Genomic DNA, 26,414 nt, shown 5'->3' with positions numbered 1-26,414 from the left:
TCGAACTCTTCTGCAAGCTCCACAAAGTGCAGCCACTTATTATTCTGAAGTACATTGCCTGGGTTGCTTCCAGCTTTTGATAGAGCCTCGCCTGTGCGAGCGTGTAAGACCTCTCGTTTGCTAGAACGTAAGACGCACCACTAAAGATATAAAAACACTCGCAGCCAGTGCACACTTGACAAACTCCCGCCGTTTATCTCTCCAAAGTAGATAGCTTGGGTTTCCTCAAGCCTCTGATAAAGTTTCACTTTGACAGCACGCAAGGTCTTTCGCTGGCTGGGCCTTCAACTCGTTCAAGCAGACTGGTTCCTCTCATACTCTCAAATAATCTAGCTTCTAAGACAGGCAGATGATGGAAGGTGCTAATCTCCAGACTTCCCTCTATGTTTATCTCGAGCCTGTGGTTCACAAATGGCGGTTTTGAAAGGCTATGGTACAGTCAGCCGACAATAGGCATATTTCAGCGAAAAAAGAAAAACACACATAGTAGAGATCCTATTGTTTTTCACTGCCCACTGGAGATGACGGCCTGAAGCCCTCATCATTTCCTGGCATTGCTTTTGTATACGGTTTTTTACTTACTAATCAAATGCAAAAAAACAAAAATATGAAAAAAAAAACTAGGCAGAATTGGCTGGAGTTTTGTTTCGGAAGCCATGCATCCATTTCACCAAACTACTTCTCTGCTTTATCTGTGCACTTCGCTTTCAGACTTGGCCATTAACCTGTCACTTTGAACTATATTTGCAGTTCTTTTACTTTGCAGGATTCGTTACAAACGTGCAATTGGTGGCTTGATTTTATCCGCAGCTCTGTTCAACTTATCCTGTGGATATCACTTGAGTCATTCTTCCACTGCTGTCCTTTTTATTTTTTTTGGACTTTGCGCATGTGTTGCTCAAATGGTGTGTGAGGGCATTGCGGATGGCTGCATTTCATATCACATTGCCGTCGCTTTTGGATGTGACAAAAGGGACTATATATTGCTTGCATGCTCTTTTTTGTTTCTTGGTCACCAAGCATTGATGGTGCAGAGGGTTTACAAAAGTCTGATAGGAAGTCCGGTGTTTAGTTGCCTCATGCGGGTGACACCAAAATCTATACACAGATTCGGCAGCTGTTGCAAGTCATCTAAAATAATCTTTACATGGAGATTCTTAGGAGGATCAGCAAAAGCTACATTTTTGGATGATGCCATCTTTTTCTACATAACTCTTACTTTAAAATTATTATTGACTACAGGTGTGCTTTGTTTGAAATCTTTGTTGTTAATAGTTGATGAAGTTTAAAAAAAAAAGATGGGTTCTGCTTGTTGCTGTCGATGTTTGGCATATTTTTGCAATTTTTTTCGTAAGATACATCGCACTTTTACCATGTTGGCTTCTGTTCTTGCTTCTGCAGCATGTTGTAGCATTGGAAAAAAAAATTACTTGTTCTAAATGGAGGTCAGTAAACTGCAGGCTTCCTATGGCTGTTGGGTGTTTCCAGCTGTGACGCATCTCTAGTGCCGCCTCTGTTTCGGAATTACTAGGAAAACTTGAAACACCGAGAAATCTCGCACCGTGAAGCCGGAAATGGGACACAACAATTCTGTTTGCTGCTGATAGCAGCAAGCTAGACAGTGGTTGAGTGATGTTTCAGTCTATCGGAGAGGCGACGGCAAATGCCTTGAAACACGACGCGACATGTGACGTGTGCCAGCAGAATAGAAAAAAAAAGGAACAAAAGGAAGACCTGCTGCAAATGGAAAAACAACCATGGCACCCGTAATCACTCGGAGGCCTTGCCACTTCACCCGAGAATGGTGCAAGCAGACACCCATGCCCCCAAGCAAAGAAGGGTGTGTGTGGACGCTCAATGTGCTAGCTTTGTGCTTCGGCGCGTATTTTCGAGTGCATAATTGAGAATGTACCAGTACGTCGATGTCAGCAAAAGGGTTAAGAGCTCATGTGCAGCACAGTATTGTACGGTAGAGATCATGCACTTGTGAGTGTACTTGTCATGGCAGGCTTTTTCTCTCCTTTTCATAGGCTTTCCACTTTTGCTTCAACATTAGCGTAAAAAGTCGCGCTTCGTTTGAGCATTTGATAGCTGTAGTTGGCTTCTACATTGATCTAGAATAAAGGGTCTGCCTTTTTCTTTTTCACAGCTTTAACTGAAAATGGCACTTATTCTTCGTTCCATGGTAGTCATGTGACTGTACTTTCTGTACCAGGATGGGACTTGACATGCAGTTTCTCTTCTCTTTTGTAATCGCTCTTTGCAGCTTGTCTAACTCAGCTGTGTTGCACAAATAATCTGGATTGTTTGCGGCGAAGCCCTCCTTTTATCTGTACAGGGTGGTGTCCTCGTCACTATTGTTACAGCTGGTTAACTTGCTGCCTCAAAACAGTAAAAGTCTGCTCTGCCATCTGTAGTTTAGTCATAGGCTATTGTGGTCTTACCAAGGCCGGAAGCATCTTTGTTCGTTGAGCATTTGAACCCATAATTTCCAGTCTAATGACCACAGGTGAGATTTACTGTTGTCAAGAAAGTAACTAGGTGCTGAGCACACTAATCATTAGATGAATATGTTGAAACTTAGCTTCGAAGAAAATTTTGAGTCGTGCTTTTTACTCTCCACTGTATGCGAACATTTAGTCTTCCATTTCCAAGATGTGGGCAACTGTGTGATAGAGATTTAGTGAGGATGTCATATTTTATGATTTAATTGTAATATATTGAACGTTCACAGTTCAGTTAGAACTCTTAAAGTTCATGTCCTTCTCTTACCTCACCACCTTGTGAGCCATAATGTTGCGACACTGTTACCTCTGGGAAACAAATCTGGGGCCAGTCATTAAAGAGCCCCAAAACCACCCAGAGATAGGCACAGTTAGGTGCATTTAATCATCTGAAAGAGGCCCTCGTTTCGCTCTTCACTACTTTCCATTCGTCAGCTCATCTCTCCTTCTTGCCGAGCGCTCCTCCTCACTGTGCGAGGAATAGCAGTGAGCACGCATACGTGCATTATAAGCATGTATTGTGGATGACGAGCTGATGAGAACGTTGACATCACAGCATTTGCCGAAGATAACTGAAATGCTCAGAGAGGAGGGATCATTTCTTATAATTTTGGGGCACCTTTAGCTCGTAGCCCTGTCGCACTTGGTATTTTTAACCGGGATGGCATTTTGAACTCGGTACATGTGTTTACTTGTAATGCTCTGAATTGTCAAAGGTGGTGTTAGGGCCCATTGAAAAAAATGTCTGCTGTACTAACTCATTCACTGCGCTCTGAGGCTTTGCAGTCTTTTGCAGTCTTGAAATCCTTAGTGCTCATTCAACGCTGGAAAGGAATACTGCCTATCATGTTGGTACTGCATTTGGGGCTTGACCAGTTAAAACTTGCAGCCTGTGTCATTGGTTCAAAAGTGTGTTTATCAGGTAGATCATTCTTGACCTGCTTGCAGGCGTCTATGATGGTGGGCACGGCATTGGTGCAACGGGGGCCTCCAGCCTTCCCGGCACCTGAGCAGACGGTTACGGATGGACCCATGGGAACGTTATTGACCAAGTTTACCAAAAAGATGACCGATCCCACTGACTATAGCCAAGAACAAGTTAGGTTCAACACTTTTCGTGGGTGGCCCCAGAGTGCCCCAGTGTCTGCAAAGAAGCTGGCCCAGGTAAGCTAGTTTCTCTCCCGAAAAAAAAAATAAATAAATAAAAGAACGAAAGGCACTGACAACAGACTTGTTCTAATACTAGTTTCTGATGGCGCAATAAAAAGCCCCCCCTTCCCCCCCTCCGTACTGATTAAACCTATAGCACTCGAATCCATGGATCACCCGTGACATCATTCATTTAAAAAAGAAAATTAATCGCTTGAACAAACGGTTCAAAAGAAATCGTAATACGAAGCTAAAGGAAGAAATTTCCCAACTCTCTCGTAAACTAAAAGACCTATTGCAAACAGAGCGGCGTGCATTCTACACTGTGCACTTGAGCAGCATGATTAAAGAATCGCCCTCCAAATTTTGGCGAAGTATAACCCCTAAGCACTCGAAACTAGCACTTTCGTAATAGATAGCATCTGTACCTCAGATTCCACAGAAATCTCGAATTCATTTAACGAAAACTTCAAGTCCGTATTTACAGTTGACGACGGAACTATCCCACCTTTCGATAAATATAGAATGCTGCCATCTGTTGAGGATGTTATAATTACCGAACCCGGTGTACTTAATCTGCTCCTCAACTTAGATGAAAAAAAATCTCCAGGACCTGATGATATACCCAATGCATTTCTAAAAATATACGCGGAGTGGTGTGCCAAATGCCTTGTTATTATTTTTACTTTGTCTCTTTCAACTGGCGCCCTGCCGGAAGATTGGAAAGTGTCCAAAATTAAACCCCTATTTAAACAAGGGGATAAACAGTCAGTTACGAATTACCATCCTATAGCTTTAACCAGCACTTGTTGTAAATTATTAGAGCATATCATTCATAAGCACATATCTACTTTTTCAACAATGCATTCGATTCTCTCTTCAGCGCAACATGGTTTTAGGCGCGGCTTTTCCACTGTGACCCAACTTGTCGAAACCGTACATGACTTCGCCGTGACTATCAATGACCGTAAGCAAACAGATGTGATATTTATAGATTTCACGAAAGCGTTCGACAAGATATCTCATGTAAAACTAATGATCAAACTACGTGCCATTCTTAAAAATGATAAACTTTGCAGTTGGATTAAATCGTACCTTACTTCTCGTTACCAATATGTCATCTTCAGCGACACTCCTTCTAAAATAGTACCTGTCACTTCGGGTGTACCCCAGGGTTCGGTTCTGGGTCCGTTGTTATTTCTTCTTTATGTTAACGACCTTGTTGGCGAGCATGACATGAAAATTAGATTGCACGCTGATGATTGTCTGATTTATTCTGCTGTAGACTCTTTGGATGACCAGATTAACCTTAATTTGAAGCTGAACGATGTTATTCAGTGGTGCAACACATGGCAGATGTCTGTTAATTATAAAAAAGTGCTGTTATGTCAATCACAAACAAGAAGCAACCCCTTATTTTCAATTACACAGTAGAGAATAACGTTCTAACGCGAGTAACTGAGTATAAATACCTTGGTTTACATATATGTAACAACTTGCATTGGGATAAACACATTACAAACGTTGCAAATCAATCAATGTATAAACTTCATTACTTGAAAAGGTCTCTCAGAAATGCTCCAACAAGCGTAAAATTACTAGCCTATAAAAGCATCGTGTTACCAATTCTCAATTATGGAAATGTAATTTGGGACCCTTTCACGGCGGCTAACTTATCTAAATTAAATCGTGTACAAAATAAAGCAGTCCGTTTTATCTTTAATTGCTATGGCCGCGCATCAGTTTCGGAACTGACAGTCAAGGCTGGTTTATTGAACATTGCAGACAGAAATAAATTATGCCGCTTACGCTTTCTTTTTGAAATTGTGAAGAACCTTCTCAAAAGCGATACTCATCAATAGTTAACATATTTTTCTTCAGGTCATTCATCCCGCCACCGTCACTCGCTGAACTTAACCCCCTTCCAGCCGAGAATCAATGTCTTTAAGTATTCTTTTTTTCCAAGAACAGTGAATGAATGGAATAGCCTTGAAAGTCATGTTGTTGAGCAAACTGATATTAACAAATTTGAAAGCCTACTTGACTTTTAAACTTTTCTGTCTTGTTGATCACTTGATACGTGTTCTGGTTCTCGGTGTATATTGCACTCGCCGGACAATAATGTGTACTCTTCTTTTTGCAGTGTGTGTTGTTGCAATGCGTGTATCGGTTTCTTCTTTTCTTTTTTGTGCGCTTCGCAAGATCTTATTCACGCACCACTGTGAATTGGCAAACAGTTCAATATGATTGTTTTGTTTGTTTTGTCTGTTTTATTGTGAAATGTAGCACACGTTTCTTTCCACCCTGCTACGACCCCTTAACTGGGGTCAGCAGTATTGTAAATAATAATAATAATAATAAATCCGGAAAGTGCATAGATATTTTCTAAGCAGAACTTCATGATTTGAAAATCTGCCGGAATGAAAAAGAAAATAATTAAAGCAGCCTTGCTCTAGTGGTGTAAAACCACAAGGAAGTGATTTTGTTTCTTTCCTTCTCTCATCTTTCCTGTTCTTTCTACCAGTCTTTCTCTCTATTTTTATTTTTCTTAGTATCTTTTTCCCATTTCTCGCCTGCTTCCTCTTTCTATTTTTATACGGATTCGTTTTGCGTTCTAGCCAGAGTAGTTGATCTCCGCATTTTGCATTACCGTCAAGGCACCCGATGAACAGGAGGACCAAGACTTTTTTTGACGCAAGCGCGTGTTCAATATGATACGGTTGGCTACGTTATGTGTAGGTTTTCCCGCGTTGATATCATCATTGTGGCGTGTGAAGAACGAGAGCAAAAGGACCCATTGGGGGGGGGGGGGGGGGGTAGAGGGTTAGTCGGCTGAAAATGTGATTTTTCCATTTTCATGGCACAATGTTCTAGCACTACTTACAAGTGCTTTCACGAAGTGGCCAGGTTGTATGTGCAATGGCAGGTGTTTGAAAATGCCCCCAAACACTCCTGATCTACTGTACCCCGGAAACTCGACCTTCAAATGGCGTGTTCTCCGAACACTACTTTTCGTCAGAAAAGGAACATTTTCTCTGTAACCGCTGAAGCTATCAAATGGACACGTTTGTGACTTCTTTCTGAATACCATGCACCCTTTCTGAAGCAACAGTTTGTTGTTGCCACGAGAATTCTATTTTTTGCAAAACTTTTCCTTTAAGAAAGCAGCCCGAAAAGAACGGCCATGCATACAATTATTATTTTGGTTTGGAAGGATATCCTGGGCATATGTATTAACCAGAAGAGATTTCACCATTTTACATGCAAAATCTTTTTCACAAATGCTCCTTAAAAAATAAACGGCGAATAGATTATTTCTTAATATTTTTAGATTGTCTTTGTATTTTCTTGCTAAATTCACAAAAGACCATCCCTTTTTAAAATCATCATCAAGGTGCTCGAAGAACAACAGGAAAAAGACTTGATAGGCACCAGCACGGGCTCAATATGCTACAGTGCTGTATGTGGTTTTGCCTGCGTTACGCCAAGCGTCTATGATGGAAGATGAAAGAATATCACATATTGTGATAGAATTTGACAGAATGTGACACGACAAGAAAAATTTGACAGTAAAACATAAATTGACAGGTTATGACAGAATCTAATGGCATACCACAGAAACTGATAACTTACAACAGAATTGGACGGCGTACGAGAGCCTGGCCTGTTGAAGTGCTCCGCACTTAAAAGTAACACCATAGGCGTATCAGCCAGGAAAGGCAAGGGGGGCGCTAGCTTCCCCCCCCCCCCATTTTCGACAGTGCTCACTGTGGCTGCACGCTAAAGAAACGAACAACTAAGACGAAGTTTTCGTTCACCACAGTAATCACTCAGTTATATTGTTACGACGAAATGAAATTGTTTCCAAGAAACGTTACAATATAGTGACATTTTCCCAACATTTCTGGTGTGACGATTTTCCATGAAGGCTCTTTGTGGTCCGGTTCACCTATGCCATGCTTTCTCGCCTTGTGCTCTGGTGTCAGAGCAGGCTAGCGCTGAACAGGGGCTCTATCATTACATCACTTGTTATTCATGCTTTTATTCTGCTGTGACTTGCCTATGCAGTTATGGATGGTAACAAACAACCTTTTTATGGACAGGCTAAATCATTTGCTGCTTCGGAAAAATCATTTTATTTCATCGAAGAGCAATAGCATCACGGCTCCTCTGTCGACCTGCTGGGAGACGATGATTGTGACCAATACTTATAAATGTTTTAGTTTTGCCGTAGTCTTCGATCAACCTGATTTGCCTTGCGTATGGTAGTTTGGAGCGATGCCGGCAGCTTGCAAGGTGGCGACGAATAAAGCAGTGGACTCGAGCATAGTGGGAAACTTGGATTTTAACTTGCCCCGCAACTTGACCCTCCGGACCAAAGAGAAGGTGGAAGACCATGGTTTTTAGCACTATAGATGCTTAAGAGTCGTGTTCATTACATCGAAGTGTGAGCACGATGAATATATTTATATATTAAGGAAAGAAGTGTATACTTAAGGGCTCGTTTTTCTGTGTTTTACACAATAATATTGAGATGTAACAGACAATAATGCCAAGGAAAGTATAGGGGAAGATATTAGACCAAATTGTAATGTAAATATTAAGAAAAGTAGGTGAAAAAATAACTTGCCGTGGGCAGGATCCGATTGGATCCTGCCCACGGCAAGTTATCATGCAAGAGACAGGCAGTGTGGATAACGTCGCTTTCACTTTAAACATGTGTGCAAGGCAGTGGCGTTGCTGGGGTAACACACCCGGCCCGTGCCACCTAACCCCCCCCCGCCTCGTAATTTTTTTCTGCTGTAGCATACAACGTGCAAAATGGCTTTTGATCACATCTTCCTGAGCAGCACAAACTTCAGATCAAGGAGTGCGCCTCCCTTCCAGCCCCGACAAAAACTTCTAAGCCCCTGGAACAAAGCATGTTCTTTTATGCTTAATTCATCGGATAACAGTGTTTGTGCACATAATATAGTATCAATTGACGAGTATCTTACACAGATGGTGCAAGTAATTGTGAAACCTGAATTGAGCGCTCATGAACAAAATGCCAAACATTCAGCCATTCTTAACAACAAGCTCTTTATTGGCTTTTTGTGTGACCAAAGAGTGATCGTCAGTACATCAACTCCAACCATTGTGTGCATTGTTGGATTGTGTCCTTACTGTCCTCTTGTGTTAGTTTGTTCACTTATTCGGCCATTTCTTGCTCTCTTTGCAGGGTGGTTTTGTGTGCAGTGATGTACTCAGATTTCTGACGCGGTGTTACAGTTGTTCACTTATTCGGCCATTTCTTGCTCTCTTTGCAGGGTGGTTTTGTGTGCAGTGATGTACTCAGATTTCTGACGCGGTGTTACAGTTGTGGGCTCGAGGTTTCAGATTGGAGTATTGCGGACGTTGTTGTGGAAAAGCACCGCAGGCTGCGGCCAAGCTGTGCGTTTGTGCGCTCTCTTCCAAGTCCGCGTGTTTCGGCGGAGACAAGCCCCCAGTCGCCTACAACCGCCACTTCATCCGGTGGTGCAACGCATGTAGAGAGGATGCACGTCGACAGTGTGGCTCCTTCGTTGCCGCGCACTGGCAGTGTGCCTTCGGTGCAAAGTCGGACTTTCGAGACTGTGCCACAGGGTGGTGCACGAAATGACGCTCCCCTTCATCGGCTTCAGGCGTCTGAGGAAGAGCGGTTCAACACGTTCTACGACTGGCCACTGACTTCTCCGACGCCGCGGGCTCTCGCTCAGGCGGGCTTTTACTACCTTCATGAACAAGACAAGGTGCGTGTTTCTACTGTATTGCTCCACTGTAACAGCTTTATACTATTTCCTGTGAGTAATTTCAATTGACAACTGTTAATGGAACTTGCATCTCACCTTGTGAAATACTAGTAGGTATTTCATACCGCTTGATTTATCTAGGCGTGTGCGAATTTATCTAGGCTTGTGCGAATGATAAATTTTAGGTGTGAAGCAAATTTGAAGCAAATAGTGATTAGGTCAAATAGAATTCAAATAGGATAAATTGCATATAATAAGGAAAAATCTGCATATTTATTACTACACAACTAATCTGGGCAGACAATATTTTTTCAATTAAAAAGGGCTAGGGAAATGTCACTGTTTTGGTTCAAAAGCAAGTTAGCAGACTTTGAGTTTCGGTGGAATGCAATCGATAAGCTGCACAATAGGTTACGTTACTATGCTATATGAAGCATGCTGAACATAATAACAAGTTTTTAAACTTGAATAAAAAAAAAAATTGATGTGGGTTTAGTATGTCTGTAGTAGGCTTCACGGCAGTGAAGATTTTTCGTGTATAGGAGTATTTACGGCATAGTGCCTCTCCACTGCCGTGACACCACCTTTACAGGGGGTTGCATGCAGTTTGATATATATGTTATTTGCCCATTAGAACAATTAAAATTCATGTCGAAATGCGGGAATATTCACGCATGCCCAGTTTTATTTTTTTAACAAATGCCTGTCGATGGTCGCTATGTCGCTGTTGTGCATGTCAAAACTCTAGCCTATATTCTAGGTCAGGAAAGTATAACTTGTGTCTCAAAAACTGAAGCAGCAATGACAGTGTGTTCTCTCTACAACATCAGTCTCTCAGAGATGTACCCCTCTTATGACGCAACCCAAGTTCAACTCTCAGAGGTGGTAGGCACAGCAGTTCGTAGCTACGGGGCACTTATAACAGTTAGACCATTTGTGTCCATAATGAGTGAAACATTGTTTCAGCTTAAAGGATATAGACATGCGGACTGCATTTGGTTTAGCATGAAGCAGGTGTCACTTACACATTTAAATATGCATGTGCAGTGACACTGTGTTAAAGGTGCAGGTGATACATTTCTGAAAGGGCACTAAACCAAACAGTTTGCTCATGCAGTGCCATTAGCTTACAGCAATATTGACAAACCCATAAAGTTGTAACAGTGTAACTGATTATTGTTATATCTGCTCCGGCGAAGGAGAAAGATCTTCCCCCATGCATCAGCAGAACACTTTATGCTCATTCAATAGCCATAAAGTTATTTAAACATGCTAAAAACAAGTTTGAAACCGGTTAATCGGTTGGCATTGTTGATGACATTTCCATGCTTTGAGATCGTTACAATTTTGTCTGTATTTTCGTATAGCTTTCAAACTTGAAACACTACAGGAAATCCTGATGAATTTGCTGCCTCTGTTCGAGAGATATTGGCGTGCACTTGGTGCCATTTTTCATGAACACACAGTGGGGGGAAACTTTCGTTAGAGATCGTTGTCAGGTGTGTGGCAAAAAGTTCTTTCAAGCAACACCCCATTACAGATGTCCTAATGGCTGACTGTTTGCGGCACTTGTAAAGGGTTTTCCTGGGATTCTCTTCAAAGTGCTTTATTTTCATGTGTTTTGGGGATAAATTTTGGTAGTAAGCATCTTCCAGATAGCCAGGAATGTATCAATCATATATTCAATGTGACTTGTAATCTTATCATTACATATTTTGCTAAAGGGCAAGGGGAAAATTGAGAAATCTGAAAATTTTTATTTCAATATCTGGTGACTTTCTAAATTACACATTGCTGCCAAATTACCTTTTGACAATGCCATAAGCACAATTGTCGCCACTGCAAGGCTCTCAATAACCAGTCAAGCATGCAAAAAGGAAATGCAGGCGACTACACTGTCTTGAGATTTTGTATGAAGTCGCTGGGGCGTAGCAGATTTTTACGGCGTTTAGTAGTGCCCATACTATTCTTTTTTAAGAAGCACAAGTAGGGTTTGAGAGACCTAACAAAGCAAGTTTTGGAAAACTTCATTGAGCCATAATGGCTAAAATAGGAAAATGACTAAAAGTAATGAAGATTGCATGTGAATGTGAAAAAACTAGACTTACATATCATTTCTTTTGTGTAATAAAGAAACCATAGTGGTGAATTTAATGATATCTCTTGAGCAACAATTTGCAAGTCTATATTGATTCATTGTTTCTCTGTGGTGACCCTCTCATGTGGCCTTTACGGGAAGGGCCGACTATTTGCAATAAGGCTTGCACCCTGACCTCGGAGTGTTCGATTTGAGTGTGCTCGACAGGGTACAACACAGTTGATGTAATATATGTTGTGTGCAGGTGTTTTGTTATGTAGCGCGTATTATATGCCAGAGCAGTGCTCTCAAAAGAGCTACGCAAGAGTGCTTTGCCTCGTTCATGCAAAGCTTCTGAACACCTTGACACCCTGGTTGTCGTGTTCAGCGATAGCTGAAATTCCGTAGACTTGCATAAGGACGGTGCACTGTCGGGGGCCACGTCCCATCAGAACACCTGGCTTATAATTTTGCTTCTTTTCTTGAACACATGGTGACACAGCTTCCTCTGTTTGTTGCAGGTGAAGTGTGCCTTCTGCAAGGGCGTAGTGCACAATTGGGAGCCCGGGGACGACCCCCTGCGGGAGCATGCCCACCACTACCCGTGTTGCCGGTATCTTCTGAACCCTGACCTGGCCGGCCATGACGAGTGTGGTCACATGTCGTGGCAGCAGGCGCGCTCCGCGCCGGAGTGTGCGGAGCTGTTCATTGCCGAGAGGTGCGTGTGGGTGAGGCGGCAAGTGTCTCTTGGGGCAAATGCTAAGGCCTAAGCATTAATGGAAAGCCTTATCATGAGTGAGAAATGCGTGAACATGTAATTGTAAAATGTGATTGCGCAGCTAGTCAGCAAAAGGTGCATGCAAATGAAACAGCAAGAGTCTCATAGGGCAAATTCTAATGCGTAAGCATTATTGGAAGCAGTAAGACAGCAAGTTGGGCCAGTTGGTTGGGATTCATAATGAACTTGGTTTACAGTGCAACACAAAGAAGGATATGGTGCTGACTCTCAACCGACTTTTTTTTTTTTTTTTCGCACGAGCAAGAATCGCTGTATTATGTAATTGTGATATGTAAGTATATGTACAAACATGCAGTGCACATCCACAGGGCTACTTGTATTGCCATGCTGTTCTGACAGTGCATGTGGGGTCTGTAAATAGTAGATACTGTAGCGATTTCACCTGACCTAGTGATGTTGTGGCTATGACTTTTTGTTTGCATTGCTAAGCTGAGCTCTGTTTCCTCATATTCAATTCCCTATCGTGGTTAATGCATTTGAGTAATGTGCAAGGACAAAAACACTCACGTAAAACGTACCTCGTATAGTATGCCAACTTTGCCGTGTAAAAGTAAAATGGAAAAATGGCAAACTCTTGCTACCTTGCCTTGGTGACTGTTCAGAGACTCTACTCCTTCTGCCTTAAGCTGTCTATCAGTAGGCTAGCGGACCTGCTGGGTTAATGTGCGTGTAGTCTTTGATTTGAGCAGTGAATGGCAAGCTAACTTAGGGTTCCCTTGATGTTTGGTTTGCCATCAACAGTATCGTCAGCCATCTGACCATGCCTCATTTGAGTAGAAGTGCCTATTTCAATATTATATACCCTAATACCTTATATACCCCAAGACCTTACTTCGTGTCAACCATTGACAAAGTGTAATAAGAATAGAAAATCCCTTCATAATCGCTGCAAGATATTGTGGCTTCGAAGCTAGTTATTTGGTTGGAAGTCTGACCTTATGTGATGGGAAAGTAACACTGCAAACACGTATTGGGGTATATTGTTGGTGTGCGCTCACAGACAAATTGGGTTCTCTTTATAGCGCCCAAGGACAAGGACTACAGTTAAAAGGAAACACTCCTTCGTCAGAGCTATCTGGCCTCGGCGTGTCTGTGCACGTCGGCCCCAAGCATCCCTCGCAAGCATCGCCCGACGCCCGGCTGCGGACTTTCGAAAAGTGGCCCACAACGTGCCCCAAGCGGCCCCAGGAATTAGTAGTGGCGGGATTTTTTTACATCGGTAAGTGCAAACAGTTTTTGTCCTAGGCCACTTGGTGCCTTGAATTCAGACTTGTGCTAGAAAATGCATTGGCAATATTATTTGCAATACAATTGCATGTGCAAACTCCTCTCTTAGTGATCACTGTACTTCCTTTTTGCGGCCACTTTCATGTGAACTACAGTTGGTTTGTGAACTGCAGCTCGACAAGCCCCATCGTGTAATACCTGCCTTAGTGTCTAGTGGGAATCAGTATGAGAAATTTTGTTAACCTGACAGTGTAGATGAGATACCAGGGAGGAAGAGTTTTGCGAGCCATGCAGCCTGCTAAAGAACCGAGACCTAGGCGTCGTCGGGGCCGAGAAAATGGAAATGTAGGCAGCTGTAAACCTGTGGTAAAGACCTTCACGATTTATAGTAAACAGACATAGAAGACAGAGTACTTGTATGAGACGATTTGCAGAGACGTTGTGGTAGTATCAACATATCCAGAGAAGGCAGCCCCTGCAGATTGCTTAGAGAACCTATCCCATTGTAATAAACTTGCCTTGCCTTCACTGGCCACCCTGGGATACCTTTCTTGGCTTGGTTTGGCCGACTCCGAAATAATGACTGACCTGTCCCCTTGCCTTTGCCCACAGGCGTTAATGACTATACGAAGTGTTTCCACTGCGACGGCGGCCTCTGCAACTGGGACGTAAATGACGACCCCTGGGAGGAACACGCCCGTTGGTTTCCTCGCTGCCAGTTTGTGCTGCTGTCCAAGGGCGAGTCGTACGTGCAGGACTGCCTCAAGCGACACCAGTCGCACCTCAGTGCGGTGAGATGACTCTTTCACTTCTAGAAAATGCCTCATTGAAGATAGTTAAGGCTCATATCTACGAGAAGCAGGCGAGGAGGACCCGACAGTGTAATGCTTTGGTTTAGCACGCCTTTTTTGTATGGTCTTACCCAGCCTCCTGTGTGTTGTTTAGAAAAGCCTGTGTACTTACACTTCCTGCGTTTGCCTTTTTGCGATTCCTGTGTGTGGCCTGTGCCACGTGAATGCGTTACCATTACTCTGTGTTCGCAAACCGGTCTGATAGCCTATGCAGATCTGTGTTCGCAAACCGGTCTGATAGTCTATGCAGATAAAGTACAACTGATGAGACTCGAGATCTTTGCATTTGCCCCAGCCTTACTTTCGGCAGATGTTTAGTTTTCTGAGCAATTCACATTGGACTCGAGCTTTGATTTAGTTGTTCTGCTTCTCCCTGTAAAGCAGTTGTTTAAGGGACCCAAGTGTAAGCCCCACATAGCAATGGAAATGCAGGATTTTTTTCAGGTGAAAAGGCACTTCTGTGAGAACTGCCAATGGGAGCGTTGAAATTTTTGTGGTATTTGTTGCCCTCGATATTTGGACGACATGTGGTAATGAGCATGCATGTGTAACAGTTCAGGTGGTGCATGTTGAATGTTTTTTTTGTGTTGTTGCAATGTAAACACGGTTTTGTTGTTGTTGTTGTTGTAACAACTTTGGAATTCAGTTATAAGTAAGGCCTGTGTCAAAAGTTCACACTTAGCTATGGTTGTGTATGTGATATAAGTGTACAAGTTGCCATGTTTACTGTAAATGAAATGTGTGATGCCAGTTTTTGATGTGCATGTTGCAGTAAAGTGGGTCGACTTATAACAGGCAATGTAAAACTTGGCACCTGACTTGTAGAGCTAGGCATAAGCAGGCCAATGGAACAGTTGCATGCGCAAAGCTTGCAACTGCTTTGTTGCAGCAAAAGTCAGTTCAAACACACCGTTTTGATAATCTAGTGCAAGGGCTGCAAGCGATAGAGCTACGATAAACAGTGCACATTGTAACATGGCATTGATGCAGAACTGGAGGCGACAGTCGGGTGAGAGCTCATCGGCGGCTTTGGGGTGGCAGTGACATCTCCTATTACGTCAGCTGTCCTGAAGACAGGTAGTGTTGGTTGCTAGATCTTGGTCCGCAGTCCTTTCCTCATGTCGAACTTCATCTTGGCATGGCGGCGCACCAAATTCTCAAGGATCATCTCTGTCTTCTCTCGCCTAATGGTTTTCAGCAGCACGATAATTCGGCATTTCAGCGTCATCCCTGTTTCGTGGCCGCCTGCTGTGTTGTCTGTTTTTTTTTTTTATTATTTTTTTTTTTTCCCCATCTTGGGGTAGCGTCTCCAAGTGCCATACTTGTCCTGTCCTTCAGTGGGCTGCCATTCATCTGCCCTGCTCAGTGTGCGGGGTCGGTTGCAATGCTTGTGTCTTGTGTCTAGTGCACCGTCTTAGGTTGGCCTACCACTGGGAGCTGCTACATAATCGTCTTTTTTCTTCTTTTTTTTTTGTTCTCTTAATACAGGTGGCAGCCAGTGCATCAACGAGTTCCCAAGGACAGTCTGGAGGTGCAGAAGACGGAATGACAACTGAACTGGCGGCGCTCATGCGATCCGAAGACGTGCAATTCTACTTGTCACAGGGAGTCCCTGCCCAGACTCTGCGGGCTGCATTGCTGAAGCACATGCGGAGCCAGAATCGTGGCTTTGCGAGCCGGGATGAGCTTCTACAGGTTCTTGGCGAGCTTCTTACCCTGCCAAGGTACCATTAGGCCCAGTTAAGCGTGGAGGAATGCTATCGAAAAGGCTGTAGGACAGATTACCATATAGGTCAGGTTGATACCTAATGATGAACTAAAACATCCTTATTATAAACACTAACACTTTAGTTATTAATTACCTTCTTCGTTTGGGACAATAAATTATGCACAGTTGAGTCCCACTACAGTTAAACCTGTCTGTGAGAACCTCTATAGAATGAATTTCTAAATATTGTGATGTTTTTCTATTCCTCACCATTACTTCACTATTCATCGCATTAGCAGCACGTCTATTTTCAACCTATACGTAACGAAGTGGCTGTGGCAGACACCCTTGATATGAGTTTTTGACGCTGACAACTTAAGAATTTTGCCCCGAAATCAGTCATTTTGGCTCGACCGTACATCTTCTGCAGTTGCCCTGCTGACAACAAAACAGCAGCACCGTGCACGACACGCTTGAAGTACAGCAGTACTGTGGGGCGAGAGCGAGCGCTCGTAAATGCGTAAGCTGTGCCGGTGCACTTTGAGTGCCGCCGTACTGGTCATCGTGGCCGCATGTGCGAATGTGCCATCTCCCTCCCCACAAAGCAAGAGTGGTTTGGCACATTCCACAGTGGCTCCAATAACTCGACAACGCGTTGCTGGAATAGGTTCCTGGTCAGTGATTGAGAGCAGTGAAAATTGGATCTGTTTTCTAAAAAAAGAAGGCATTGTGCTTTGAAATCAGACTGGATGACTCGGGCACAAGATGAAGTGTGGAGTTATCGATCGCAAATCATATCAACTTGTGTGCCGAGCATGTTCGTTGGGTCATGCAACGAATGGTGGAAATTTGGCAATCAAGTTCGTAGACATTGTGTCTGCTGTTGCTTCTTATCGTGAGACCTCTTGCGATATAGCTGCAATTGCTGACACACTTCGATAAAGCCCATCGAGCGTGCTCTCGAGAGTTATCGGATTAGATAGCTGTCACCCATTCATTACGGTTGCTGAGCCGCTGCTGTGGCACTCTCTGTCTTCAGTGACTGTTTGAGGCTCTAGAATCTTGCTATGCCTATGATTTTCATGCTTCAGAAAGCCGAGCAGGCACATCTTGCGGCATGCCATATAAACAGCCGCACTTCTCTGGGTGTTCTGAAGCCGTGCGACACTTGTCATCTGGCTTGCTCGTCATCGCTCACCAGTGAAACTTTGCACCGTACGGTTTTCTGTCAATAGCGCTGTGGCCTGCTGATAGGGCATGTGGAGTGCGTGACCTGGAAGTGCCAGGCACGTGGTGATAAACAGGAAAAGGCGCGTAAGATAAGTGACGCACATTCCTGTGGGACAGGAAGGCAGCCTGAAAGGTGCAACTGTCCCAAGAGTGAGCTCTCGCAAAGGAATTTGGTTGCGAACCCCGCCGCGGTTTGTCTAGTGGCTAAGGTACTCGGCTGCTGACCGGCAGGTTGCGGGATCGAATCCCGGCTGCGGCGGCTGCATTTCCGATGGAGGCGGAAATGTTGTAGGCCCATGCGCTCAGCTTTGGGTGCACTAAGAACAACAGGTGGTCGAAATTTCCAGAGCCCTCCACTATGGCGCCTCTCATAATCATATGGTGGTTTTGGGACATTAAACCCCACTTATCAATCAATCGTAAATTTGATTGCAAAGTCTCAGAATATGGCAAATAAATCTTGATATTCTTCCTTTTTGTTCTACATCATTACAGTTTGGTTAGCATAGACTTAATTTCTATTGTTTTTCCCTGCAAAACTTTCCCACACTGCCCTGTGCTTCAGTTCTAGTTGGGGATAACACAAAGAAAAGATGGACTGCTGCTTTGTCTGCATTCATATCTCAATAAAAATAATGTTTTTTTGCAGTTTTTTGCCTACTGTGCTTAGTTGAAAAAAAGTTTACTGTAGTGTACACTTCCACTGCTTGTTAGAATATCATTGGAGATTTTTTTTTTTTTTCAAAAAAAATTGCTGGGAGGTTCTTTCTAGACCTAGAGACTCGTCAGTGGTGCAAGTTTATTGGTTCTCATGTCAACCACTCAGTGGATCAGAATGAAAGAGCCGCCATTGCCACTGCCATTAAGCGCACAAACCATCATTTTGGGGTTTAGTGTCCCCTTCAAGTTCATTACATTCTGTTCGATTACAATCTACGATTTGTCATATCCTCGTTCAATATATACAAGTGTGTAATCAATAATAAACCTCATTGTGTAGGTATTGGCATGTAATTAATGCTTGCTCGTCATGTTATATGTAATGAAAGTATTAGCATGTTATTGAAGACTTCATTATAATGTATGTTTGAATGTAATACACTCAAAACTCGATCTAAGGAACCCATATATAACAAAATGTCGATCCGAGGAAGGAAATGAAAAAGTCTTGCAATAGATATTAGTGTTAAAAATAAACCTTTATAACGAATTTTCGAATATGACAAACTTATTTTTGTGTAAGGCGTAACTTTGTTTTATAATGAGGTCGGAGTGCATATCAACTTGCTGTATGTCCGGTTTCATTTATGCTGGTTAGCAGTGACATCACTGGAGCTACTGCAGTGATGAAATTTTTCACTTCCTTTTTTATTGAAATTATATTTTAGCTGCAGTTGTCAGCACCAATGGGATAAGTGTGTTACAGTTTTTGTTATTAGAGGCACTTTCATCTCATGCACAGCTTCGTTGCATTGTGCAGGGCTTCAGCCGACCAGAGTTCACAGCATTCGGCTACAAACAGTGTCACGATCACCAAAGTGGCGACAAATCCTCAGACGGAGGGCGTAGTTTTTGGTAAGTGGATTTTTTTTTTTTTTAATTGCCTGCTATACAGCAACTTATGTCAGCATTTTTTCCAGAAAACAGGTTTTTAATTTCACTGGAATTAGTTACTAAACTACAGGGTGTGAATCTATATAAAAACAAATAATTTCCCTTGGTGAATATTCTCAAATGGAGGGAAATTCGCTTCTAGTTCGAGGCTTCGGACCCAGAGTAATGAATCTAAACAAGTAATTCTGCATTTACTTGCATATTGATTGCACTTTTTGTAGCAAATTTAGGATAATGTGGATATGCACTGTGAATTTCGATTCAAAACGAAGGGTTCTGGGAGGCCACCCTGGCGAGAATATTTTATTGCATGATGGTGCTTTGGCGGGGCTGGTTGTTAAACATACAACTTTTCTTAATTCTGAAGTGTTGGGAAGGTTATTAGCGGGTGCCTCTGCGGTATTTTCTAATGTATTCGAGAGAGCAAATACCAACTATCTTTGCGTATCACAAAGTAATTTAAAACTGTCCCACAGCTTGAAAAAAAAAAAAAAAAAAAGTCTGTGTGCAGCATGGCATTCAAGTCCAGCTAGTTTAGCTGTTCCTTAATCTCGTTCGCTCACGGAGCTGCACGTGCACATTACCTTCGGATGACTGCAATTTTGTCAACGCTCTTCATAGGAGCAAAGAATGCATCGTCGGAGAGTCTTACAGAAGGATTAGAGTCTTCAGATTTGGCTCTGGAAAACCTGCGGCTCAAGGACCAGCGCCTCTGCAAGGTGTGTCTCGACGCCGAGGTAGGCGTCGTGTTCCTGCCGTGCGGCCACCTGGTGGCTTGCCCTGCTTGCGCCTCCGCCCTGTCAGACTGCCCTGTGTGCCGCGCGTCCATCCGCGGCACCGTGCGGACATTCTTCTCATGAAACCAACGATAAAGAGAGGAAGTGTGTGCACGAGATCCTCCGCTGTAACCGCATTTTCGGCAAAGCTTTAGTTTAGAAGGCAATGGGCCCTTGTTAAGCTGTTAGAAAACGTTTCATTTTTAAAATATTTCCCGCCTTTCTTCTCTGGTAACTCGAAACCTTATTTCCCTGATAATCCTGTAAGACCACAGGTTAAGGCGTACCTATGCCGGTAAACTGTATGCAGATCTTGCGATGCGTGCCTGCAGTGTTTTGTGCACCTGCGGTAAAACACAAGGTGCATCTTACCCCTCTGAAGTGAGAACAATGGTCGCGAGCACTTTATTTTTTTAACGCCGTGAGCGAGGCCCGTCATGCACATCAGTAGATTAACAGGCCAATTTCATTCACAACAGAACACTTACTTTCAACGATTTCTTGGGTCTGTTGCCTTCCACCCGAGCGGCAGGTCTTGAAACACCTGCCGCATGCTCGGTAAGAGAACTCGCAGCTCGCCGAGAGGTGAAAGTGGCGAGCTCTGAAAATTGTGTCGATGGCGTCGCAGGAGAAGGGGTGTGCCTCGGCTTTGCTATCCTCTGTCTTGGTTTTATTGGCCTATAGTGCAGTTTTGCCAGAGAGATGCTTATGGCTGTTTTGTGACGTTTGTAAATATTGCAACTGAGCGTCAATAACCAGCACAGGGCTTTACAGGTGTAGCCATGCTCTCGTCAGTTGTATCGATGTTCTCCAAGATGTTAGTCCGAAGTAGCTTACATGCAGTGCCTGTCGGGAAATTTTACCGGCTTATGTGGAGCAGCATTTTTCTGCCCGATGGACAGGGGGGAGTTGATAACGGACTAGTTCGGCAAGTGCAGCCTGCTCCAAATAAACCTGTGAAATTCCGTAAAGTCATGAAATCAGTGGAAACCATGGGAACGACCCCGTGATCATTCCCTGTAATCATTCCTGGAACGAACGCATGGAATCAATTTGTGGAATAATTGGCGGCAAGTGTGGGTCTAGGGCAATGGTTAACTATTAACACACCAGCTCTTTTTCTTTATTGTGGCACAGGCAAACTTGGGACTTCGTCAGTCACAATGTTATGTAAAACGGGCAAGACACCGTACAAGTACCACTTCTTCTACAAACTTTTTGAAAGGTGACTATTTCACAATGTCCTGGTCAAGTCAAACACTATGGGTCACTTTTAGTGGTATTTCAGAAGTGTTATTGCCATTCTAGCTTACTTTCCTTAGTTGCCCTTTAAACGAGATTACATATTTTAATGACGCCTGCATTTTTATATACATTGTTTTGACATCATTACCTTTAACAAGAAAAGCACAGCAGAAAGTTATTATCAAGCCAACACGTGTAGCTTCAGTACATTTTTGTCGGTGGAAGCATTTCACGTTTTCCTAAAAGACTAATGCCAGCTGGAAGCATTGCATAGTTGCTTTGTTACATTTATTAATCAGTTACGCTCACCATTTGTTAATCAGATGTACTTACCCTTTACTGTTTTTACGAGGGCTCACCTGCCTACCAAGGATTACATAACGCAGCAGACCTTCAAACTGTTTCCTTCTCTTCTAGCAACGACAGACGTAGTCTATTTTTGTTCAAGACTGGACTTCTAAACTATAGAAACACTTCATTAATCTCTCTGTAAGCTCTAAGATACTTTAATTCTAGGTTTGCTACTGCGGGAGTCGCATCACAATTTAGTCACGGTACACGGCACTTCGTACAGTTGCAGAGCAAGTTGAGGCACGACGTTGTCACTGTCGGAATGTGAACTGTGGCGAGAATTTGAAGACGAACGTAGATTTGTTATGCTTATTTCAATTTCGCCAAGCACTCTTCATATCTCTGTTATCGTTTAAGGTGCCAGATTGAAGGTTGTTTTTGCAAGACATGGCTATTTACAAAGCCATTAAGAAGTTTTCTTTTTATTGTGATGTCTATTTATTTAATAGGATTAGCACTATCTGTTTCTTAGGTTCTTCTCTTTATGCATAAAAGCAAATGCAAATTTTTTCAAATTGCAAATGCTAATTGTTACTAGATTTTTTTAGTAGAAAGCTCAGTGCAACTGACTCATTCTAGGTGGCTGTAAAGAAAAAAAAAAAAGTATGCTTATTCATCTTCATCCCTTTTTCAAGGACACCTTCCTTTTCATTCAACTGGCAGACACTTCTTTAGCCAGAAACTTGGCATGCAGTTGCTTATTCAATATGAGATCTTGCTACGGCACTTAGAGGCAGCTAGCACATTATCTAGTTTCTCACGTGAATTTTTTTTTTTTTTTTTCGTTGTGCCGTAGTTTAGTCTATTAAATGAATTTTAATGTCTTTGTACCAAAGCCTGTATATCTTTCTGGTGTTCAAATATTCATTCATCGTAAGGTGCAAACTATTGCACAACTTGTTTCTATGCATAGACTTCTGTGTGTGGCTGTGCTGTCAATGCCTGTGTGCTGTCGGTGTCTTGTCACTGCGATGGAGCATACTCGCCAGCAAGCAGTGCCAGTTCAGTCACATTTGATTGCATTCAAAATACACGCTTTTCAGCTGGCCAGATGTGGCACTACTGATGTATCGAAATAAATAAATTTTTGCCACCTCTCTGTGGCGCTTTTGTGAAAATGTGTATTTTGCAAAAGTTGTGGCCACGTGAATGCAGGTGTTTTATATGCCTCGAACTGGAGATTTGACAGAAATAAAAATTGGCCCGAATCTACATTTTACACTGTAAATGTCGTCGAAAGACGATAGTCTTGCGTCTGGAGAGAGTGAACAAAACGTTTACTTGATGTTGTGCGTAAGAAAATGGATGAATGGTATTCTGCAGGCGCTGCGTTAGAGTGCCTCGAGCGTGTGGCGGAGGCAAACAAGCGCATCTAGGCACATTAGACACAAGTGCCATCTGGCAGTTATCTTCGAAAACGAAGGCGTGCAGCCCGTGAGGAAAGATGCATGCCAGTCTTTGAGGTGATAAGGTGTAGAACGCAGAGGGAAGGACAGGTGCCACCACCGTGACGTCGTAGCAAAGCGTTGGAAACACCTTTTTAGCATCGCGTTGCACTGTCAGCGCAGCGCGATTAAACGCTACATTCCTTAGTTACTTGTGTGTGCCTCTTCTAGTATAAAGGCAGACATAGAAAACATCGACGCATTGTTGTGGTGCCTCAGATATACACAATAATTGCTTTTTAATTGACAATCGCACAACTATGAACGCAAAACCTTGAGCAATATATTGGTGGACGCTGCGGATGGGGTTGGCCGTTTGGTGCCGATGGACAAATGTACAGACAGATAGACCAAAATTTTTTCGACGAAGGTCCGCAAGAAAGACGATCGTCTTGAAAAGGGAGATTGCTGGATTCTGCTGTTTCTTCTGCTCGGAACCAATACAAGTGTCCTGCATAGCACGCTGACGTGCTCTCGGAAGAGCTAGTTTGCTCTGTGATTTTCGTTGCCTGTAGTGTTGCCCTTTCAGATCTGTAAAATGAGATCAAATTAGCTGCAAGCATCCCAATTTCTAATCGCTGCAGTAATACTTTCACTAAATAGCGAAAAGTATTTTTTACATGGTTGAAGTAATGGATGAGTAATAAGTACAATGGCAACAAACTTGGATGTTATATTAAGTAAGGACAGCAGTTTGCTTCTTTAGGGTCTCACATGGCGAAAGTCCACAAAGGGGGAGAAAGGTTGAGCGAAAGGCAGATCAACCAGAAAATTTTCCAGTTTGCTAACCTGCGCTGAAGAAGGGGTAACACTGCCACAATAATGTGCCGCAGCTGAGGCTAGCAGAGCTCCTTTCACGCTGTTACTTCTACACAAACTGAGAAATGAAATGCAGCTTGTACAAAGGTACGAGCAGTCGGCTGTTTTCTGTGAAGATGAGGCACATGCAAGCTCCAATTATGCCTGCCGGAGCCACGCAGTCCCTGTCCCGAGACCCTCCCATTGACCACGAGAGCAAAAATGAACCTTGTAGGTCTGTGTAACAGCTCTCGCTCCCACAATAAAATTGAAGCACTGCATTGAAGATAGTTTGCACCTTTGTTGTAGCAAAGTTGCAAAATGCATTGCTTAAAATAAAAGAGGAAGTATGGCTCCGTAGATTTATTGCCGTAATTTTCATAGGAGCGGACTTGTAAAGTGCCAGTGGTTGCGCTGTGCTACCATAAAGCTTGCTGGTCTGGCCTTTTCAGTGTGCTTTGATGTTGCTGCAGAGCTCGCGTAAGACCAGTTTAACGCTTGAGAAATGTAAAAGAGCAAAGTGGTTCCCGGATGACCTTATCATGACTGAAAAATTCTCGTTTTCCTTTCAATGCATAGTCGTCTGGCAGTGTCATTAAATCATTGCCAGATGGTGTTGAAACAACTCAGTTAATTTTATGACATAATTGTCTTTATACCAGTGAACATAATACTGACATCTAGTATTTTTTGTTTTGTACTTTCAATGTCTCGTAATTTTCACCCGTGTTGCTTTCTGTGTTGATTTCATCGCTGCAAGTTTCTCTGTATGTCTTGTTACTGTGCTTTTTGTAGATTTGATATTCTTTTGTTTTGTGTTTTTGTCAGCATTGGCCTGAAAAATGTGCTAAGGACTGCAAAAAAATGGCTGAGAAGGACGTTTGCATCCTCTGGGCAGAATCAATTTAGGATTCGCACGTTCCTGACAGGACGTATTGTTTGAGAAAGTAGGCACAGTGTGGTATAAGTGTGCTTAAGAACAGACATGACGGGTTTTGCCTGAATCGCAGGCTTTTAGCACTGTTGGTGGATGTAACAACCATAAATCTCCATGTGGGGCAGTTCGTTTGATACATAGCAAGCAGTGCTGTGGCAGCCAAATGGAGTCCTTGCTTCCAGTATCAAGTCCAGTGTGTATTGGAAGCAAAAATACATACGTATGTCACTACCGGGTAACATATGTTGTGCATTTATTTTGCACGTGCACTATAAGATGTTGGCAATGTAATTTATTACATGACAGTTATTTAGCAGAATATGCACTGCAGAATGTGCGTAGCGAATAATTTCTGCTTTTGTGGTGTTGCTTGTCTAGTATCGAACAGAATACAGGAATTTCATTTCAGATAACACATGGCGATTGTCGCGTCGTATGTTGCTGTAGTTTTGCTGTGTATGTGTAAATATTTGGTTGCAACATATCGTGCAGCATTTTATTATTTGTACCCATGGTTATTTTGTTTTGCACACTTGACAAATGCAAAGATAGTTGCAAGGACATGCTTGCGATGCAGTAGAAAATATGCACAAGTGCCTTTAGCGATGTGCCTCGATCATAAATGCCAGCTGTCTCTGCATGGCATTGAAAGGTCACCCTCCTAATTCACATTGACACTTGTTTCTTTTTGGAAGTACTAGGCGGGAAGCATATTACGCCTATTAGTATCGTGGTGTAAAACTGGGTAACACGGCTGCCATATTTGCAATTCTGCCAGCTGAACTTCCTGGCTTTTAAGAGAGAAAAGGCTTTTCTTTTCATGGTTTCACTGAATTGGCCTCTCGAAAAGAATTCTGACTTGAATCAAATTTAAACTTTTTTTGCATGATTGAATCATCAGCTCACTTCAGTATCCTCACGGCAGAAAGTCTGATTATCGCTCTTTTAGAAGCATCGTTATCATGCTCATTGGGTATAGAGAATGTGAATCCATCTATAAGAGAATACCATTCATAATCATATACTGTTGGCATCAGTATACAAACTGTTACTTGCCTGCTTTTTTTTTTTGTTGATCTGGGGCACATAGTGAGCTATCTGTATAGTAGCAAATGTTGCACTTTCTGTTTTTAATATATTTCAGCCTCTTTTAATATAATCTATCAACTATATTTCGTCTATTTTGGAAACTCTCATTACATGACAGAAGAACAGACACAAAGCTTGTCAAACTGTGCTTTCACAGCTAAATGATACAGCTGCTCTCATTGCAAGGGTTAATGGCAGTACAGACACAGTAACACATTTCAAATCAGTTGGAAAACAATATTTTAGGATTCATTGATGGGCCCTAATATTTCGTGGAAATTGAAACATACCTTTCCGATGTCATGGTTTGACAGCAAGCAGCTCTTGCCGTATTGATAACTTCAAATATATTATTTCATTGTATATCGTTTCCTTTCATCACGGTGCCATCTTGCTGGTTCAGAAACCCCACAGCCCATAAACTGGGATGCTGTGCAAGCAAGCCACGGTTCAGTGTACACCCGCCTTGAAAATGAATCCTTGCAATAGCCACCAAAATGATTTACTTTTGGCCTGGGTGGTTGGGAAATCTTCGCACATTTAGTTGATGCCTTAACCTTAAATGTAGAACTGTCATCAGCTTCTTTGAAATGTTGCAAGCTACCATCTCTGTATGGAATAAAAACAATTACTGACATTTTGTGCAACTTCTTAAGAGTTTTGTGATAGAAGGGGCAAGTTCTTAATGCGGAATTATAGATGCATTGTTTTGAGTATGACGCAACAAAGTAAACAAAGAGACTTTTAAACACGTGAACACAGGTTGATTCTCGCGAACCTGCCAAGCCGTCGGTTTCTAGATGCATGCAAACACAAAACATAAAAATAGATGCGAAAGAAGTC

At 42.7% G+C, this 26,414-nt stretch overlaps 1 protein-coding gene across 9 annotated transcripts in view; it reads left to right on the top strand.

Moving 5' to 3' along the window:
• Positions 1-26,208, top strand: part of LOC142784668 (baculoviral IAP repeat-containing protein 7-like) — a 44,463-nt gene extending 18,255 nt beyond the window's left edge. For 8 of the 9 annotated variants that reach the window (XM_075883117.1, XM_075883111.1, XM_075883115.1 and 5 more), the window contains 8 exons: positions 3,453-3,668; positions 8,963-9,424; positions 12,023-12,219; positions 13,323-13,519; positions 14,140-14,318; positions 15,867-16,102; positions 18,797-18,891; positions 19,552-26,208. In XM_075883117.1, the coding sequence (XP_075739232.1) occupies positions 3,459-3,668; positions 8,963-9,424; positions 12,023-12,219; positions 13,323-13,519; positions 14,140-14,318; positions 15,867-16,102; positions 18,797-18,891; positions 19,552-19,790 (1,815 nt within the window). In that variant the 5' untranslated portion in view covers positions 3,453-3,458 and the 3' untranslated portion in view covers positions 19,791-26,208. Of the gene's footprint in view, positions 1-1,786; positions 1,841-3,452; positions 3,669-8,962; positions 9,425-12,022; positions 12,220-13,322; positions 13,520-14,139; positions 14,319-15,866; positions 16,103-18,796; positions 18,892-19,551 lie in introns of those variants that run through there. The other variant, XM_075883113.1, reaches the window with a different exon arrangement.
• The last annotated feature ends 206 nt before the right edge of the window (positions 26,209-26,414 follow it).

The sequence above is a fragment of the Rhipicephalus microplus genome, unplaced genomic scaffold (genome assembly GCF_043290135.1).
Source record: "Rhipicephalus microplus isolate Deutch F79 unplaced genomic scaffold, USDA_Rmic scaffold_15, whole genome shotgun sequence".
Taxonomy (NCBI): Eukaryota; Metazoa; Arthropoda; class Arachnida; order Ixodida; family Ixodidae; genus Rhipicephalus; species Rhipicephalus microplus.
This window is presented reverse-complemented; position numbering and strand designations above follow the sequence as displayed.